Source organism: Leucopleurus acutus (genome assembly GCF_964270905.1).
Source record: "Leucopleurus acutus genome assembly, chromosome: 6".
NCBI classification, from domain to species: domain Eukaryota; kingdom Metazoa; phylum Chordata; class Mammalia; order Artiodactyla; family Delphinidae; genus Leucopleurus; species Leucopleurus acutus.
Genome location: NC_139149.1, coordinates 4,553,004 through 4,571,586, shown reverse-complemented (window position 1 = coordinate 4,571,586; position 18,583 = coordinate 4,553,004). Strand labels below are relative to the sequence as shown.

Sequence of the window (18,583 nt, the reverse complement as noted above, 5' to 3'; positions counted from 1 at the left end):
CTAGGATAATTCTACCTAAGGAGACAAAAGACGTGTATGCAGAAAATTATAAGACACTGATGAAAGAAATTAAAGATGATACAAACAGATAGAGAGATATACCATGTTCTTGGATTGGAAGAATCAACATTGTGAAAATGATTATACTACCCAAAGCAATCTACAGATTCAGTGCAATCCCTATCAAACTACAAATGGCATTTTTCACAGAACTAGAACAAAAAAATTCACAATTTGTTTGGAAACACAAACAAAGCAATCTTCAGAAAGAAAAATGGAGCTGGAGGAATCAGTCTTCTTGATTTCAGACTATTCTACAAAGATACAGTAACCAAGACACTATGGTACTGGCACAAAAACAGAAATATAGATCAATGAAACAGGATAGAAAGCCCAGAGATAAACCCACGCACATATGGTCACCTTATCTTTGATAAAGGATGCAATAATATTCAATGTAGAAAAGAGAGCCTCTTAAATAAGTGGTGCTGAGAAAACTGGACAGCTACCTGTAAAAGAATGAAATTAAAACACTCCCTAACACCATACACAAAAATAAACTCAAAATGGATTATAGACCTAAATGTAAGGCTAGACACTATAAAGCTCTTAGAGGAAAACATAGGCAGAACACTCCAAGACAAATCACAGCAAGATCCTTTTTGACTCACCTCCTAGAGGAATGGAAATAAAAACAAAAATAAACAAATGGGACCTAATAAATCTTAGTAGCTTTTGCACAGCAAAGGAAACCATAAACAAGATGAAGAGACAACCCTCAGAATGGGAGAAAATATTTGCAAATGAAGCAACTGACAAAGGATTAATCTCCAAAATGTACAAGCAGCTCATGTAGTTTATTATCAAGAAAACAAACAACCCAATCCAAAAATGGGCAGAAGACCTAAACAGACATTTCTCCAAAGAAGATATACAGATTGCCAACAAACACATGAAAGGATGCCTAACATCACTAATCTTTAGAGAAATGCAAATCAAAACTACAATGAGGTATTACCTCATACCAGTCAGAATGGCCATCATCAAAAAATCTACAAACAATAAATGCTAGAGAGAGTGTGGAGAAAAGGGAACACTCTTGCACTGCTGGTGGGAATGTGAATTGGTACAGCCACTATGGAGAACTGTATGGTGCTTCCTTAAAAAACTACAAATAGAACTACCATACAAGCCAGCAATCCCACTATTGGGCATATACCTTGAGAAAACCATAATTCAAGAAGAGTCATGTATCACAATGTTCATTGCAGCTCTATTTACAATATCCAGGACATAGAAGCAACCTAAGTGTCCATCAACAGATGAATGGATAAAGAAGATGTGGCACATATATACAATGGAATACTACTCAGCCATAAAAAGAAATGAAATTGAGTTATTTGTAGTGAGGTGGATGGACCTAGAATCTATCATACAGAGTGAAGTAAGTCAGAAAGAGAAAGACAAATACTGTATACTAACACATATATATGGAATCTAAAGCAAAAAAGAAAATGGTTCTGAAGAACCTAGAGGCAGGACACGAATAACAACGCAGCTGTAGAGAATGGATTTGAAGACATGGGGAGGAGGAAGGGTAAGCTGGGATGAAGTGAGAGAGTGGCATGGTCATATATACACTACCAAATGTAAAATAGATAGCAGGTGGGAAGCAGCCATAGAGTACAGGGAGATCAGCTCCGTGCTTTGTATCAACCTAGAGGGGTGGGATAAGGAGGGTGTGAGGGATATGCAAGAGGGAGGAGATATGTGGATATATGTATATGTACAGCTGATTCACTTTGTTATACAGCAGAAACTAACAAACCATTGTAAAGCAATTATACTACAATAAAGATGTTAAAGAAAAAAAAAGCCAATCCCAAAAGTTACACCCTGTAAGATTCCATTTATATAATATACTTGGGGCTTCCCTGGTGGCGCAGTGGTTGGGAGTCCGCCTGCCGATGCAGGGGACATGGGTTCGTGCCCTGGTCTGGAAAGATCCCACATTGCCGCGGAACGGCTGGGCCCATGAGCCATGGCTGCTGAGCCTGCACATCCGGAGCCTGTGCTCCACAAAGGGAGAGGCCACAGCAGTGGAAGGCCCGTGTACCGCAAAAAAATAAATAAATAAAATAATAATATATAATATACTTGAAATGACAAAGCTGTAGAAATGTAGAATAGGTAAGTGGTTGCCAAGGGTTAAGTAGGGGGTGGGGATGGAAGGAAGTGGGTGTGGCTATAAAAGGGCAATGTGAGGGATTTTTTTTAGTGATGAAAATGTTTTGTGTCTTGACTGCTTCAATGTCAATATCCTGACTGTGATATTGTAGTATAGTTTCACAATATATTACCATTGAGGGAAACTGGATAAATGGTACATAGGATCTCTTCATATTATTCCTTACAACTGCATGTGAATATACAACTATCTCAAAGTAAAAGCTTAATTAAAGTAATAAAGAAGGGAAACCAGAGGGAAAAATGTTCTCATGACTAAATCCGTAATTACTAACCTAAATAAATGTATATAGATAGACAGGTTGACTGAAAAATAAAGTTGAGGAAACATCCCCAAGTCTGGAGGCAAAAGTCAAAGAAGAAAATGCAGAGGAAAAATAATATACACAAGTTCAATATGGGAAACCCCAAATTCAACTACTAGAAAAATCTCAGAAAGGACAGAATGAAATGAAAGGGAGGAATTTATCAAAGAAATGATAGAAGTGGATTCTGCAGAGTAGAAGCAGCACATGAGTAAATACATACCTAATGCCATCTTTATGAAATTTTAGAACCCCAGCGAGCCTTAGAAACTTTCCCAGAGTCATACAACTAGAAAATCCCACAGCTGGGAATCAAATTCCTGCAGTTCAGCTCCAGAGTTTCTCCTCCTTACTCTCTTTACGTTGAAAACAAGTAACTAGAAATACTAGGTTCAACAAAAATGGTATGAAATTTGTCACCAAATTTGAAGTAAATTAAAATGACATGATTTTAAGCAGATGATGAAACATCTGCTTAAAGAAAGAAGACTTGATTGGACCTTGATCCTGGTGCACATTTTGGCCCTGCAGTGTGGCATTTACATAGTCAGGGTAGCATAAATGTTGCTGATGGGTTTTCCCAGCTGGAGTGAACCTATGACCAAGCCAGTAGTTTCTGTTGCTTGTAGAACACATTGTGGTTGTTAATTTCCTTGATAAATCTGAGCTGTTTTATTTTACTTGTTGCCAAATTCACGTATTATTTGGATAAAAACAAACTAAAAATAATTTAAATATCTACTTGTGGGACACAGAAAACAAACAAAAATGAAGAATGCTTTAGGTCCAAGTATGCATGGTGTCCTTGACAAAGTTGTCTAGAGATTGTGGGTAATCCAAGCAGCACACGGCTACATTAAAACCTGTTGCTTCCTTTTGGTCAAGTTCATATCCTGAGTGGCAGGTAGTTCTATTAATACTTTCCAAAGGGAATTCCAGTGCATAAAATTAATTTTTATGTTTTCTGTCAAATGAAACATTACCACTGGTCTGAGAGTATGGTTTATTTACCTCAGATTGGATTGGTTGACATAGGACGTTAGATTCAAGGTTCTTTATAAACATTTAAAATGGTCATCAAGAGCACGGCAGAGAATAGTTTTGGAAAAGGTTCTTGTTCTGCCTCTAGATCCATACATTAGTTTTCATGTAGGATTACCCAGACATGCCAAGACAGGCAGCAGCTCTTTGTGTGCACAGCCCAACTTCTAATTCACACCTCTGTAAATGGAAACTGGCCAGGTGGCCTGAGCCAGAGTAGTGACACCTAGGACTTCTTTCTCCCCACCACATGGAACCCATGCCATGTGGGGAACTATCAAAAGACTGCTAGCATCTTATTAAACTACTGAAACAACCATTGACATCTGAATGGTACTCTCACATTCATAATCTTAAGTGAACCTCAGGACTATCCTGTGAGATGCCCAGGGAAAGTTGTCATTTAACACAGAGGTAGCTGACTCCCCTATATCTCCTCCCCACCGATGACGGGGCAGGGACAGTCAGATGGATTCCTGCCCCTTGCCAGTGACCAACATGAGTGGGCCAGCCAAAGCTATTTGATGTCAAGGAGACATTGTGAGGTGTCTTCTTGGGGGAGAGGGCAACTTCTGGTAATGATTTCCCTGATTTTGAGAAAAAACTTTACAAAAGAGAGTAGTCCTGCTACTTTTTCTGGGTACCATCCATTGTTGTGTGGTGATGAGATTCCTGGAGCTGTTTCCAGCCCGAGTGTGGGGCCAGCTCTAAGTGTCGTTGATGGGTGGCAGAGCATGTAGGTGGAGACACCAAGAAGCCCTGAGACACCTCTAGACTTGCTCCACCACTGACTGCCTGTCACAGGAGATACTCTTCCTGTTGCTGACACCATCTTGTTTTGTATCTTCCTTTCCTTATAACCCAAACCATCCTAATCAATATAATAGAAATGTTCAGTGGTTTGCTCATGGTTACAAAGCTTAGCAGATTTGAGATATTGATCAAGGTCTTCTGAATCCAAATCTAGCATTCTTTCCACTATGACAGCTGACACAATCTTTTTCCAATGTTTGTGTAGGACGTGCTGGCTGGCTAGACTTCTTCTCTGTGGCTTCCCTGTACCCCACCTGCTTAGGTACCTTATCCACTCTGTTTGTCTCATTTGGCTGACCAATAAGCCATGGGGGCAACCTTTTTGTGAGCCTTTTGGCATAGCTTTTGTCCTCGTGATAAAAATGTATTGGTACCAGTTCTACTCCATGCTTTCTGCTTTGGATGCAGCCATGAAACATCTGTGATGAGAGGGATAGGCCAAGAGAATTGTGGAGACCTGCTTCTAATATTACGAGACATCAAGCTGATGCTTGCCAGCCCTCTGACCCTCAGCTTCTTGTTATATGAGAAGAGATGATTTCCCTGAACGTGTAAGCCTCTGTTAATCAGGTTTCTCTTACCTGTAGCTGAAAGCATTCTTAAAAGAAACAGAGCTCAGTGAGACTTAGTAAGTTAATGTTCTGCTTCCCATGTTACAAGGCCTTCAGGAAACCAAAAGACCTCATGCAAAGGGATGACTGAAAAGCGGATCTGGGGGAAGGAGGTCAGGCTATGCAGAGAGAGTTTAAGCGGAATAGTAGTCCCCACAGTGCCATCCATTCTACTTTCCTGAAAAAGTGGATAGAAATCAAATGAGCAAAGGCTGAGCAAGGGCCGTACATGAGAGAAGTCAGCTTAGCCTTTGCTCATGTCTCTGCCTCATTCACTCTCCAGGGAAAGAGTTTGAGCCACAAAGCTCCTGACTTTACCTTTTCATCCCCACACAGCCCTCTCACCCTGCCCAAGTCATCACACAGCCAGGGGGACCAGCTGCTACCCCTTCTCTCACTCTGATCCTTGAAAATCTCCCCATTCCTTTCTCTGAATCCAGAAGTGCTCAGGAAAAAATTAACCTGCTGAGCCAGTTCACCCTGGCAATGTGAAACATGAAATTGAAAGGGCCTTTCATTTTCTGGCAAGTGGTCCATTGCCAATGAGGAATTCTTACCCACTGCAGCATGATGAGATATTATTGGTCTCAGCAATACCTGCCTGCCATTTTAACTGGGAAAAAAGGAGTATTTTTTCTTTTCTTTTCTTTTCTTGGTACTCATTATCATTTTTATTATTTTATTTTTAATTTTACTTTTTACTGAAGTATAGTTTATTTACAATACTGTGTTAGTTTCATGTGTATGGCAAAGTGATTTAGTTATATTTTTTCAGATGTTTTTCCATTATAGGTTATTACAGGATATTGAATATTTTTGCCTGTGTTATAAACCCTTGTTGCTTATCTATTTTATGTATAGTAGTTTGTGTCTATTAATCCCATACTCCTAATTTATACTTCCTCCCTTTCCCCTTTAACCATAAGTTTGTTTCCTATGTTTTTTTTTTGTGAGTCTATTTTTTGTATATACATTCATTTTATATTATTTTCTAGATTCAACATATAAGTGATATCAAATAATATTTGTGTTTCTCTGTCTAACTTAGTATGATATTCTCTAGGTCCATCCATGTTGCTGCAAATGGCAATATTTCATTCTTTTTTAGAGCTGAGTAATATACCATTATATGTATATATATCACATCCATGTCTTGGCTATTGTAAATAGTGCTTCTATGAACATTGTGGTGCATGTATCTTTTTGAATTACAGTTTTCATCTTTTCTGGATATATTCTATATATAGATTCTAGGGGTGCAATTGCTGTATCATATGGTAGCTTTACTTTTAGTTTTTAAAGGAATATTGATACAGTTTTCCATACTGACTGCACCAATTTACACTCCCACCAACAGTGTAGGAGGGTTACTTTTCTCCACACCCTTCCCAGCATTTATTATTTGTAGACTTTTTGATGATAGCCATTCTGACTAGTGTGAGGAGATATTTTATTGTGGTTTTGATTTGTATTTCTCTAAAAATTAGCAATATTGGACATCTTTTCATGTGTTCATTGGTCATCTGTATTGGAGACCATGTCTATTTAGGAGAAATGTCTATTTAGGTTTTCAGCCCATTTTTGATTGGGTTGGTGGTTTTTTTGTTATTTATTTATTTAGGCTGCATCAGGTCTTAGTTGCAGCACGTGGGATCTTTTGTTGTGGTATGCAGGCTCTTTGTTGCAGTGTCTGGGCTTTTCTCTAGTTGTGGAGTGCAGGCTTCTCTCTAGTTGTGGCCCACGGGCTCAGTTGCCTCCCAGCATGTGGGATCTTAGTTCCCTGACCAGGGATTGAACCCACATCCCCTGCATTGGAAGGCGGATTCTTAACCACTGGACCACCAAGAAAGTCCCCTGGGTTGTTTTTTTGATATTGAGTTTCTTTTTTTTTTTTTTGCTTATAAATGTACCTTCCTCATTTTATTTTATTTTATTTTTTAACATCCTTATTGGAGTATAAATGCTTTACAATGTTCTGCTGTATAACAAAGTGAATCAACCATAGGTATGCATGTATCCCCATTTCCTCTTCCTCTTGCCTCTCCCTACTACCCTCCCTATCCCACTCCTCTAGGTGGTCACAAAGCACAGAGCTGATCTCTCTGTGCTACACAGCTGCTTCCCACTAGCTATCTATTTTATATTTGGTAGTGCATACATGTCAATGCTACTCTCTCACTTTATCCCAGCTTACCCTTCCCCCTCCCTGGGTCCTCAGGTCTATCCTCTATGTCTGTATCATTACTCCTGTCCTGCACCTAGGTTCTTCAGAGCCTTTTTTTTGTTTTAGATTCCATGTATATGTTTTAGCATACAGTATTTGATTTTCTCTATCTGACTTACTTCACTCTGTATGACAGACTCTAGGTCCATCCACCTTACTACAAATAACTCAATTTAATTTCTTTTTACGGCTGAGTAATAGTCCATTGTATATATGTGCCACATCTTCTTTAGTCATTCATCTGTTGATGGACACTTAGGTTGCTTCCATGTCCTGCCTATTGTAAATAGTGCTGCAGTGAACATTGTGGTACATGATTTTTTTTGAATTATGGTTTTCTCAGGGTATATGCCCAGTAGTGGGATTGCTGGGTCTTATGGTAGTTCTATTTTTAGTTTTCTAAGGAACCTCCGTACTGTTCTCCATAGAGGCTATATCAATTTACTTTCCCACCAACAGCGAAAGAGGGTTCCGTTTTCTCCCACCCTCTCCAGCATTTATGGTTCGTAGATTTTTTTGATGACGGCCATTCTGACTGGTGTGAGGTGATATCTCATTGTAGTTTTGATTTGCATTTCTCTAATGATTAGTGATGTTGAGCATCCTTTCATGTGTTTTTTGGCAACCTGTATATCTTCTTTGGGGAAAAGTCTACCTAGGTCTTCTGCCCAGTTTTGGATTGGGTTGTTTGTTTTTCTGATATTGAGCTGCATGAGTTGCTCCAATATTTTGGAGATTAATCCTTGGCCAGTTGCTTCATTTGCAAATATTTTTTTCCCATTCTGAGGCTTGTCTCTTCATCTTATTTATGGTTTCCTTTGCAGTGCAAAAGCCTTTAAGTTTCATTAGGTCCCATTTGTTTATTTTTGTTTTTATTTCCATTTCTCTAAGAGGTGGGTCAAAAAGGATCTTGCTGTGATTTATGTAAGAGAGTGTAGTGCCTATGTTTTCCTCTAAGAGTTTTATAGTGTCTGCCCTTACATTTAGGTCATTAATCCATTTTGAGTTTATTTTTGTGTATGGTGTTAGGGAGTGTTCTAATTTCATTCTTTTACCTGTAGCTGTCCAGTTTTCCCAGCACCACTTATTGAAGAGGCTGTCTCTTCTCCATTGTATATTCTTGCCTTCTTTATCATAGATAAGGTGACCATATACGTGTGAGTTTATCTCTGAGCTTTCTATCCTGCTCCATTCATCTATATTTCTGTTTTTGTGCCAGTACCATACTGTCTTGATTACTGTAGCTTTGAAGTATAGTCTGAAGTCAGGGAGCCTGATTCCTCTAGCTCCTCTTTTCTTTCTCAAGATTGCTTTGGCTATTCAGGGTCTTTGATGTTTCCATACAAATTGTGAAATTTTTTGTTCTAGTTCTGTGAAAAATGCCATTGGTAGTTTGATAGGGATGGCATTGAATCTGTAGATTGCTTTGGGCAGTATAGTCATTTTCACAATGTTGATTTTTCCAATCCAAGAACATGGTATATCTCTCTATCTATTTGTATCATCTTTAATTTCTTTCATCAGTGTCTTATAATTTTCTGCATACAGGTCTTTTGTCTCCTTAGGTAGGTTTATTCCTACGTATTTTATTCTTTTTGTTGCAATGGTAAATGGGAGTGTTTCTGTAATTTCTCTTTCAGATTTTTCATCATTAGTGTATAGGAATGTAAGAGATTTCGGTGCATTAATTTTGTATCTTGCTACTTTACCAAATTCATTGATTAGCTCTAGTAGTTTTCTGGTAGCATCTTTATGATTTTCTATGTATAGTATCCTGTCAACTGCAAACAGTGACGATTTTACTTCTTTTCCAATTTGGATTCCTTTTATTTCTTTTTCTTCTCTGATTGCTGTGGCTAAAACTTCCAAAACTATGTTGAATAATAGTGGTGAGAGTGGGCAGCATTGGATTTTTTCCTGCTCTAGGGGGAAATGGTTTCAGTTTTTCACCACTGAGCACAATGTTGGCTGTGGGTTTGTCATATATGGCCTTCCTTACGTTGAGGTAAGTTCCCTCTATGCCTATGTTTTGGAGGGTTTTTTTTTCTTTTATCATAAATGGGTGTTGAAGTATGTCAAAAGGTTTTTCTGCATCTATTGTGACGATCATATAATTATTCTCCTTCAATTTGCTAATATGGTGTATCACATTGATTGATTTGCTTATATTGAAGAATCCTTTCATTCCTGGGATAAACCCTACTTGATCATGGTGTATGATCTATTCAATGTGCTGTTGGATTCTGTTTGCTAGTATTTTGTTGAGGATTTTTGCATCTATGTTCATCAGTGATATTGGCTTGTAGTTTTCTTTTTTTGTGACATCTTTGGTTTTGGTATTAGGGTGATGGTGGCCTCATGGAATGGGTTTGGGAGTGTTCCTCCCTCTGCTATATTTTGGAAGAGTTTGAGAAGGATAGGTGTTAGCTCTTCTCTAAATATTTTTTAGAATTCGTCTGTGAAGCCACCTTGTCCTGGGCTTTCGTTGGTTGGAAGATTTTAATCACAGTCTGAATTTCAGTGCTTGTGATTGGTTTGTTTATATTTTTTATTTCTTCCTGGTTCAGTCTCAGAAGGTTGTGCTTTTCTAAGCATTTGTCCATTTCTTCCAGGTTGTCCATTTTTTTGGCATATAGGTGCTTGTAGTAATCTCTCATGATCCTTTGTATTTCTGCAGTGTCAGTTGTTACTTCTCCTTTTTCATTTCTAATTCTATTGATTTGAGTCTTCTTTTATTTCTTGATGAGTCTTGCTAATGTTTTATCAATTTTGTTTATTTTCTCAAAGAATCAACTTTTAGTTTTATTGATCTTTGCTATTGTTTCTTTCATTTCTTTTTCATTTATTTCTGATCTGATATTTATGATTTCTTGCCTTCTGTTGACTTTTGGGGTTTTTGTTCTTCTTTCTCTAATTGCTTTAGGTGTAAGGTTAGGTTGTTTATTTGAGATGTTTCTTGTTTCCTGAGGTAGGATTGCATTGCTATTAACTTCCCTGTTATAACTGCTTCTGCTGCATCCCATAGGTGTTGGGTCATCTTGTATTCATTGTCATTTGTTTCTAGGTATTTTTTTATTTCCTCTTTGACTTCTTTAATGATCTCTTGGTTTAGTAGTGTATTGTTTACCCTCCACTTGTTTGTATTTTTTACAGATTTTTTTCCTGTAATTAATATCTAGTCTCATAGTGTTGTGGTTGGAAAAGATACTTGATATGATTTCAATTTTCTTAAATTTACCAAAGTTTAATTTGTGACCCAAGATATGATCTATCCTGGAGAATATTCGAGGAGCACTTGAGAAGAAAGTGTATTCTGTTGTTTTTGGATGGAATGTCCTATAAATATCAATTAAGTCTGTCTTGTTTAATATAGCATTTTAAGTTTGTTTTTCCCTATTTATTTTCATTTTGGATGATCTGTCCATTGGTGAAAGTGGGGTGTTAAAGTCCCCTACTCTGATTGTGTTATTGTCTATTTCCTCTTTTTTGGCTGTTAGCATTTGCCTTATGTATTGAGGTGCTCCTATGTTGGGTGCATAAATATTTACAATTGTTGTATCTTTTTCTTGGACTGATCTTTTGATCATTATGTAATGTCCTTCTAAGTCTCTTGTAATAGTCTTTATTTTAAAGTGTATTTTGTCTGATATGAGAATTGCTACTCCAGCTTTCTTTTTTTTTTTTTTTTTTTTTTTCGGTATGTGGGCCTCTCACTGTTGTGGCCTCTCCCGTTGTGGAGCACAGGCTCCAGAGACGCAGGCTCAGCAGTCATGGCTCAAAGGCCCAGCCGCTCCACAGTATGTGGGATCTTCCCAGACTGGGACACGAAACCGTGTCCCCTGCATCAGCAGGCGGACTCTCAACCACTGCGCCACCAGGGAAGCCCTCCAGCTTTCTTTTGATTTCCATTTGCATGGAATATCTCTTTCCATCCCCTCACTTTTAGTCTGTATGTGTCCCTAGGTCTGAAGTATGTCTCTGGTAGACAGCATATATATGGGTCTTGTCTTTGTATCCATTCATCCAGTCTACATCTTTTGGTTGGAGCATTTATTCCATTTACCTCTAAGGTAGTTATCAATATGTATGTTCCTATTACCATTTTCTTAATTGTTTGGGGTTTGTTATTGTAGGTCTTTTCCTTCTCTTGTGCTTCCTGCCTAGAGAAGTTCCTTTAGCATTTGTTGTAAAGCTGGTTTGGTGGTGCTGAATTCTCTTAGCTTTTTCTTTTCTGTAAAGGTTTTAATTTCTCCATCAAATCGGGATGAGATCCTTGCTGGATAGAGTAATATTGGTTGCAGGTTTCTCCCTGTCATCACTTTAAATATGTCCTGCCAGTCCCTTCTGGCTTGCAGAGTTTCTACTGAAAGATCAGCTTTTAACCTTATGGGCTTTCTCTTGTTTGTTAATTGTTGCTTTTCCCTTGGTGCTTTTAATATTTTTTCTTTTATTTAATTTTTGAATGTTTGATTAGTATATGTCTAGTCATGTGTCTCCTTGGATTTATCCTGTATGGGACTCTGTGCACTTCCTGGACTTGATTGACTATTTCCTTACCCATATTAGGGAAGTTTTCAGCTATAATCTCTTCAAATATTTTCTCAGTCCCTTTTTCTTTCTCTTCTTCTTCTGGAACCCCTATAGTTTGAATGTTGGTGCGTTTAATGTTGTCCCAGATGTCTCTGAGACTGTCTTCAGTTCTTTTCATTGTTTTTTCTATATTCTGCTCTGCAGTAGTTATTTCCACTATTTTATATTCCAGGTCACTTATCTATTCTTCTGCCTCAGTTATTCTGCTATTAATTCCTTCTAGAGAATTTTAAATTTTATTTATTATGTTGTTCATCATTGTTTGTTTGCTCTTTAGTTCTTCTAGGTCCTTGTTAAAAGTTTATTGTATTTTCTCCATTCTATTTCCAAGATTTGGGATAATCTTTAATCTCATTACTCTGAATTCTTTTTCAGGTAGATTGCCTATTTCCTCTTCATTTTTTTGGTCTGGTAAGGTTTTTGCCTTGCTCCTTCATCTGCTGTGTATTTCTCTGTTTTCTCATTTTGCTTAACTTATTGTATTTGGGGTCTCCTTTTCACAGGCTTCCTGTTTGTAGTTCCTGTTGTTTTTGGTGTCTGCTCTCAGTGAGTAAGGTGGGTTCAGTGTGTTCTGTAGGCTTCCTGATGTTGGGGACTGGTGCCTGTGTTCTGGTGGATGAAGCTGGATCTTCTCTTTCTGGCGGGAAGGACCACGTCCAGTCGTGTGTTTTGGGGTGTCTCTGAACTTATTATGATTTTAGGCAGCCTCTCTGCTAATGGGTGGGCTTATGTTCCTGTCTTTCTAGTTGTTTGCCATAAGGTGTCCAGCACTGTAGCTTGCTTGTCATTGAGTGGAGCTGGGTCTTAGTGTTGAGATAGAGATCTCTGGGAGAGTTTTCACCATTTGATATTACATGGGGCTGGGAGGTCTCTGGTGGACCAATGTCCTGTACTCAGCTCTCCCTCCTCTGAGGCTCAGGTCTGACACCCAGCCGGAGCACCAAGACTCTGTCAGCCACTCAGCTCAGAAGAAAAGGGAAAAAAAGAAAGAAAAAAGGAAAGAAAGAAAGAAGAAAGAAAAAGAAAGGAAGAAAGAAAAAAGAAAGGAAGGAAGGAAGGAAGGAGGGAAGGGAGGAAAAGAATGTTATTAAAATAAAAAAAATTGGGCTTCCCTGGTGGCGCAGTGGTTGCGAGTCTGCCTGCCGATGCAGGGGACACAGGTTCGTGCCCCGGTCTGGGAAGATCCCACATGCTGCGGAGCGGCTGGGCCCATGAGCCATGGCCTCTGAGCCTGCGCGTCCGGAGCCTGTGCTCCACAACGGGAGAGACCATAGCAGTGAGAGGCCCGCGTACCGCCAAAAAAAAAAAAATCAGAGAAAATAAAAAAATTATCAAAAAGTAAATAATTATCAAAAGTAATTTAAAGAAAGAGAGAAGGAAATAAGAAAGCAACCAAACCAAAAAACAAATCCATCAATGATAACAAGCACTAAAAACTATACTAAAAAAACAAAAACAAAAAAGGACAGTCAGAATCCTAGGATAAATGGCAAAAGCAAAGCTATATAGACAAAATCACAGAAAGAAGCATACACATACACACTCACAAAAAGAGAAAACGGAAAAAAGATATATATATTTATACAAAGGAAGGGAGCAACCAAATCAATAAACAAATCTACCAATGATAATAAGCTCTATATACTAAACTAAGATAAACATAAAACCAGGAACAAATTAGATGCAGAAAGTAAACTCCAAGTCTACAGTTGTTCCCAAAGTCCACCACCTCAATTTTGGGATGATTCATTGTCTATTCAGGTATTCCACAGATGCAGGGTACATCAAGTTGACTGTGAAGAGTTAATCCGCTGCTCCTGAGGCTACTGGGAGAAATGCCCCTTTCTCTTCTTTTGTTTGCAGAGCTCCTGGGGTTCAGCATTGGATTTGGCCCCACCTCAGCCTGTAGGTCACCTGAGGGTGTCTTTTGGGAAGTCTGAGGTCTTCTGCCAGCATGCAGTAGGTGTTCTGTAGGAGTTGTTCCACATGTAGATGTAGTTTTGATGTACTTGTGGAGAGGAAGGTGATCTCCACGTCCCACTCCTCTGCCATCTTGAAGGAGTCTCCTCCAGATTGGCTTTTCTTCACTCCACATAATTTTCTGGAAATTCATCCAGGTTGTCACTTGTATCAGTTGCTCATTTATTTTTTTATTGCTGAGTAGCTTTCCCTGGTATGGATGTATTGTATCACAGTTTGTTTAAACATTTATTGTTGAAGGACATCATATTTGTTTCTACTTTTTGGCTATTATACATAAAGCTTCCATAAACATTTGTGTACACGTTTGGGCATGAACATAAGTTTTTATTTTTCTAGAATAAATTCCTAGTAGTGTAATTGCTGAGTTTTATGGCAGTTGCAGGTTTAGTTTTTTAAGACATTGACAAACTGTTTTCCAGAGTGATGGCCATTTTACATTTCCAACAACAATGTCTGAGTGATCCATTTTTTCCACATTCTGGTCAGCATTTGGTGTTCTTGTTATTTTTTATTTTAGCCATTCTTATATGTGTGTGATGATATCTTATCATGGTTTTAAGATTTTTTTTTTGATGTGGACCATTTATAAAGTCTTTATTGAATTTGTTGCAATATTGCTTGTCTTTTATGTTTTGGTTGTTTGGCTGCCAGGCATGTGGGATATTAGGTTCCTGACCAGGAATCAAACCTGCACCCCCCTGCCATTGGAAGGCAAAGTCTTAACCACTGGACTGCCAAGGAATTCCCTTATCATGGTTTTAATTTGCATTTTCTTAATGGTTAATAATGCTGAACATCTTTTCATGTGCTTATTTACAATTTATATGTCCTCCATTCCATATATATATTTATAAATTCTATAGACATAGATATAAACAAAAAATCTTACTAAGATTTTGGTAGGAATTGCATTAAACCTAAATATTAATTTGGGGACAGTTTACATCTTTACTATGTGGAGCCTTCCAATCCATGAACACTGTATGTCTTCCCAATTATTTGGATCTTCATTAATTTCTTTTATAAGCGTATTGTAATTTCAGCTTCAGTATTTAATTTTTTGAGTGATTTTAAATAGTATTGTATATTTTATTGTGGTATCCATGTGTTCATTGCTAAAATTGATTTTTGTATGTCTACCTTGTATCCAGTGACCTTGCTGAGCTCACATATTAGTTATATGGTTTTCTGATTTTTTAAAAAATAGATTCCTTGATATCCACCAAGACAATCATGTCATCTATAGTAGGAACCATTTAATTTCTTCCTTTCTAATCTGTATACCTTTTATTTCCTTTTCTTGCCTTATTGCACTAGGTAGATTTTCCAGCACTATGCTGAATAAGAGAGGTGAGAGCAGACATCCTTGCCTTGTTCCCAATCTTAGGGGACAAACATTCAGTATTTCAACAGTAAGTATGAGGTTATCTGCAGGGTTTCTGTAGGTGTTCTTTACCAAGGTAGTGGTATGCTGAACAATTTATGTAAAGAACTACTGAGACAAAAGTATAATATTTGCACATACACACACACACTGAAGAGCGCATCCCCATTTGTGCCTGGCTGTCAGTGTAGGGCATGGAGCCAATCTAATCTGTTGCTGAGCTGGACCTGGCTTTGTTTCACCTTAAGTTGAATTCAATTTCCCACCAGCTGCAAATGTTTTGAGGGTGGGATGAGGAGTTCTCTGAAACAGAGATATGAGCAAAGGAAGATTATGGGTTTCTGGTTATATAGCCGAGTTATCAATTTTCTAACAGGTTTATAACCTGCTGATTGCTGAAGATTCTCTCTGAAGTTCTGTCCTGGCTGTCCACCCTTCAAAAGGTGGCTCTCTGCCCTGTCCCCACTTCAGTGTAGTCTGCAAAGGCCCAGCATGTCTCTGAAGCTTTTCTCTCATTGGTTCTGCAGCATAACCCACTTCACTGCACACTCTACAAAGGCACTAAGAGATTTCACTTAGCTTTTCTGTTCTTCAGGAACCATCTAGAAAATGTCCCATCCCCACCTAACTAAAAATTGGCTTTGATTTCTTTTGAAGCTGTTACTAGCTTTGTAATGTACCATGTATTTGCTTTCTCTCCTTCACTGCCTTACCTCACTTCCTCCCTCAGTCTTCCTGCCTTAGGAGTACATGTCCCAATAAATCTTCAGCATGCAAACTTGCCTCAACCTCTGCCTTCTAGGACACCCAGTCTAAGGCAGATTTTTCTTAAGACTTATTTGAATTGTTCTTAGCTCTTATTAAAAAGAGCAACCAAAAGGTACTGAGAGCAGACCAGGAAAGACTTTTTGTTTCAAACTATTTAGTGAGTCACACCCAATTTATAGAACAAATCTCCTCCATATTCATTCTATGTGTTCTGGGAGAATCTGAACTAGCCCAGGAGGTTTCTCATCCTTTGAGACCCAGCTCAAAACTTCCCCTCTGGAGAGTCATTCCTGACTTTCCCCCAGTCTCCCTGGTACCCCCTGAGCACTCTATGCACGTGGCAATGAGAGGATACATTTATGTTATAATCTTAGCTTAGGTGACTGTCTCCCCACTCTGAAGGACAATGCCAGGGTATAGAAGATACTCGATAAGGTCTAATGAACAAAATTCCACACAGAGGGCACATTTCCAGGTGTCTTTGGATTCTGTCTCTACCACTGATATTAAATGTAGCTTGAATGCAGTTATTGCTTTCCCTGGGGCTGATCTCAGATGGGGGCCATTTTAACAACCCTGCACTCAGAACCTGAGGCCTCAGTTGCTGGATTAGGTGAATTAGCTCTCCAGAAATCACAGAAACTTCACTGAATGACATTAATCTCCCTTTACAAACAAGAAGATAAACTAAAAAGAAGGTTGTTGATCTAATAGTTGAGACAAATCAAAGAACAGAGAAAGATAGACTATCTAAGAATATCTGAATGTAAAAATAAAAACTTAAAAGGTATCTAGCATGTTTATCTAAGATTCTCACAATCCTCTTGTATTCCCAAAGGTGATTAGGCCTCCTTCCGAATACAATTACGTCCAAAGCCTTTGTGTTTACTCACCAGAGGTTAGTCTCTCCCAACATTTTTCTAATTGGCTTTTCAATGACTCCACAGGACAACATACTCCTTCAGCCAAAAAGAATTTTTAAAAATCTTTCTTCTTACTCTTAGGTTAGAGTCTCAACTTCTTAGCTTACTCATTCATCACTTCACCCCCCAACACACACTCCTTACAAAGGGAATAAGAAGCTGCCACTGAGGATGGTTTCTGATTCAATATCTGTTTCTAAACCTAAGTCACATCTGCATTCAGTGTGGGAGCAGGTTAACTTTGAGATGTCATGATGATCATCCTCAGGCCACACACTTAGAATGTCAGGGGCAGTTCTGCATAAAGTGAGAAGTGACAGGCCTTGCAGAGGAACTGAGTATGCCTAGAACTGCTCCAGTCAAAAGTGAAGATGGGTTTCCACTCAGGAAATCATCTGTACTATTCTTAATTTACTTTCAGTTTGGCATGCATTAATTATCACTTCAGGCTCACCACAGTGTCAGGGGGCCCTCCCTCAAATGCATTAATACCCCCTTACCTCCCAGGCAGGCGCCGAAGGCAAGGGCATACATGAGTGGTGGCACAGGCAGGCTGACCTCAGGGTCTCTGCTCAGGTTCAGGAGCACAGGAATCTGTGGAGGAAAAGGACACTGATATCAGGTCCATGGAAGGCCAGAGGAGTTTCCCATTCTATGACCAACTTGCAAAATCCAAAGCACTTTTTTAGCAGTCAAACTGTAGGGAGCACAGGATGTTCAAAAGGAAATAAAAGCAACCTTTGGAATCCACAAAACCTTGAGGTTGAGACCATCAGTAAGTCTTTGTTTCCAGCCACATGACCGATTGGTCCCCCTTCTCCTCAGCTCCTTCTCCAACTGCTGCTGTGGATTCCTAAATGGGGTGAAGTCGCATAGAATCTAACACAGTGTTTGGGACCACAACCATCTAACCAGCATTTATTAGCCCTGCAGTGGATCAAGTCCTACACTAACTCCATGTGTACATCATCTTATTTAATCCTCAAACTTCCTCCAGATGTGTATGTTATACCTTCAATTGATAGATAAGGACATCAAGACATGGAGAGACACAGATCTTGTAAGTGGCTAAGCCAGAATCAGTTCTCTGATTCCAAACTGCATGCAGGTAAACCGGTGCTAAACCATTTCTCACCACTGCCTCTGTGCAGTCACCCCACACCTGCTGATGTTCATGATGTAACAAGCATCAGATTCAATGACTAGGAAGTAGTATTCTCTAGTAAATCATGGCAACATCCAGTGCATCTTTCTAATAGGGATAAATTTCACATTATAGTAATTAGTGAAACACGTAGCAGTTGTGACGGTTCTGTGTGAAATTTGTGTTCCCAAAACATGCCCCCTTGTGGCTCATGTTGCTAATGAAAGACAGAAGGAGATGTACTCATTGGACCTGCTTCCAGCACGCTCAGGAGATGTTAGTCCATGTTACCACTGTTAGGTACCTCAGAGCAGCCCATTAGAGGTTAAGGAGGGACCCCCTGGACCTGCTGCCTTGGAGCAGTTGCCTTGTGTGAACCTCTGTAAAGAGCAGGAAGAGGAGGGCTCCAACAGTAACCCATCTGGAAAGGACTACCCAAAATCACAGACAGAAAGATAAAAACAATGTGGAGATATGTAAATGACATGTGATTTCATTTGCTATAGAGAATTAGGGGACAACAGAGCTACACTCTACTGGACACCAGGTT

General features: G+C 38.9%; 1 protein-coding gene across 1 annotated transcript in view; it reads right to left on the bottom strand.

Annotated features, from left to right (window-relative positions):
• The window catches only part of OCA2 (OCA2 melanosomal transmembrane protein), a gene marked incomplete at both ends in the record, with an annotated part of 262,492 nt that overhangs the window by 6,634 nt on the left and 237,275 nt on the right, over positions 1-18,583 (bottom strand). The window contains one exon of the mRNA XM_082841763.1: positions 17,390-17,483. Within this exon, the coding sequence (XP_082697889.1) occupies positions 17,390-17,483 (94 nt within the window). The remainder of the gene's footprint in view (positions 1-17,389; positions 17,484-18,583) is intronic.